The following is a 2,443-nucleotide window of genomic DNA, read 5'->3' on the forward strand; positions in this document are numbered from 1 at the left end:
GAAAAGCCTTGCCATCTCTATGAAATCTTATTTTTATCAAATGTCTTTACTATGACCTAAAATGTATGATTTAGAATATTTTCTCCATCTCAGCACCATATCTCGAGAACATATCTTCCTAACTTTTCTGAGGTTGCCAAGAATCTCCCATTTTTTTTACAATTTTTTTTACAATCTCCCATATATTTTATTTTACAATTTCCCCAAATATTTCTATATTTGGAATCTTATTTAATCCTCTCACAATAAACTGTGGAGAAGATGGTGCAGGAATATTTTTCCTGTGACTGATGAGAAATGAGGCACAGAGAAGTGGCTTGCCAAATACCATTCGGCTAGTTGGTGGCAGAACAGGACTTGTTCTTCTTATCAGAGCAGACCTCTTCTAACCCCTTCCATTGTGGCTCTCTGTCTCATTCTCAGCATGAGAATGTCCCTTGTTAAAGCAGGAGATAAAGAGCATCATGAATTTGCACACTTTAAAGCAGCGACAAGGAAAGGGCTGACTTAGTAAGAGGCTTTGGAAGGTCTTAAAAATAATTTCAGATACTGGAGGATACCTGGGGAATAGACTGTCTTTGGCTTCCTTCTCTAACCTGCGGGCTCTGGCTAGGTCTGTACTGCAAACAGAACCCCCAGCCCCAGTCCTGGGGGTGTCCCAGGGTAGCAGCCCTCTTGGAATAGATGGTTTTCCGGCTAGACAGGAAGTCATGGCTATTCTTCCCTTGTGCCTAGAAAGTTGGTGAAGGCTGCCCTGCTCCGGGGTCCCATGGCACAGAAAGAACATGGCATGGTGGGGTGAACCGTGGCCACACCCTAATTAATATTGGTCTTCCATCAGAGTCATAGCACACCTAGAACTGGACACTTACCCAGTCCTTGGAGATTTTCCTGCATAGACATAAGCTTCTTGTCATAAATGGCCTGGGCCAGGGAGATGTCTTCTGAGAGAGAGTCCACTTTCCTGAAAACTGTAGGGCAAATACAGATGAGAAACGGAGACAGGGTGTTAGCTCAGAGAAAGGCATTTTTATCAACTCCTCTGCAACCACAACTATTCACCCTTCTTCTATGAGGCTTCCCAGTGGTGGTGAGGGAAGATTCTTCTTATGGCCAGAGTTTGTCACACATCCCTTAAAAATACATGTCTATGTAACTATCTATCTATTGAGATAGACAGACATATATATCTCTTTATATACCTTCCTTAAGGGTATATATGTATTCATATATCTGTGTATATAATGTATAATACCTATAATTACACATATGTATATATGTAACCATATGTATGTATTATATATATGATACTATATATATAATTCCAACTCCCCCACCCCAGATTTTAGAACTAGAACCTGACCACGGAATAGAATAGGGCAAATTAGCAAAAAAAAAAACATAAAAAGAAAAAAAATTATTCTTATTGCTACCACTGAGAGATAACTCCCATCATCTTCGTGTATCTCTTATAATCTTATATCCACAACCACCCTATAGCTACATAGATACATACTTCTTTAGGAAACAATGACAACAGAAAATTGGGGTGTTCTGAATATCTCATTTCTTTTATTTTGCTTTATCGATTTCATTTCATGAATATTTTCCCATTGAGGTTTAAATCACTTTTCTCTAGTGTCTAGTCCACTGGGGCAAACGAACTTACCGCTCCCCTTAGTAAAGAAATTAGGATTTTTAAAATCTGAAGCTAAGAATAAAATGGAATTGGAGTGAGAAGCTGTCAAATTTGTCTTCATCAGTTTACCATAAGCTGCTACAGTCCAGGAGTCAAAAGTGACCTGAATCTGATAGCATTCCATCACCTGGGTCATCTACACCTCATAAAACTGTAGTGTGTAAGAAAACCACCAAACTTCACATCCCAGGGTCTCACCTGTGGGACTCTGACTTGGTAAGTCTAGGTGAGACACAGAAATCTGCATTTTAACAAATACTGAGGGTGATTTTGATCCAACCTTATTAAGAAAGTCACAAAGACCATGAAAGGGGCTTAGAAATTGCCCAATTCAGTGACCTCAACCCCAGATGTACAACAGAATCATCTGAAGGGCTTAAAACTACTGAACTAATTCCATCATCCAGGGTGAGACCCGAGCATTCTTATTTGCTAAAGCTCCCCGGTGATTTTGACATGGAGCTGAAACTGAGAATCGCTGACCTGGTCCCAGCCTCTCATTTTGCCATAGGAAAATGGAGGTCCTGATGGTGGACAGTGTGCCTTGCTCAAGGCCACCCTGCCAATTACTGACCAGAAACTAGGGGCCAGTCTTCGCAATTTGAATTAGGCAATTTGAATCGAGATTCCCTGGCCACAAAGATGCTGGTTCTGGGCCCTGCCGCAGAGATCTGTGTCTGTGTCGGGGGGGTTGGTGCAGGACCCCCGATCAGAAACTTCCCTGCAGCCCCAGTGGGGGTGGGG

General features: G+C 41.5%; 1 protein-coding gene across 2 annotated transcripts in view; it reads right to left on the reverse strand.

Moving 5' to 3' along the window:
- SCARA3 (scavenger receptor class A member 3) overlaps window positions 1–2,443 on the reverse strand; it is a 32,546-nt gene that overhangs the window by 13,406 nt on the left and 16,697 nt on the right. For both annotated transcript variants that reach the window (XM_011359350.1, XM_011359352.2), the window contains exon 4: window positions 873–971. In XM_011359350.1, coding sequence (XP_011357652.1) covers window positions 873–971 — 99 coding nt within the window. The remainder of the gene's footprint in view (window positions 1–872; window positions 972–2,443) is intronic.

The sequence above is a fragment of the Pteropus vampyrus genome, unplaced genomic scaffold, assembly GCF_000151845.1.
Source record: "Pteropus vampyrus isolate Shadow unplaced genomic scaffold, Pvam_2.0 Scaffold47, whole genome shotgun sequence".
Taxonomy (NCBI): domain Eukaryota; kingdom Metazoa; phylum Chordata; class Mammalia; order Chiroptera; family Pteropodidae; genus Pteropus; species Pteropus vampyrus.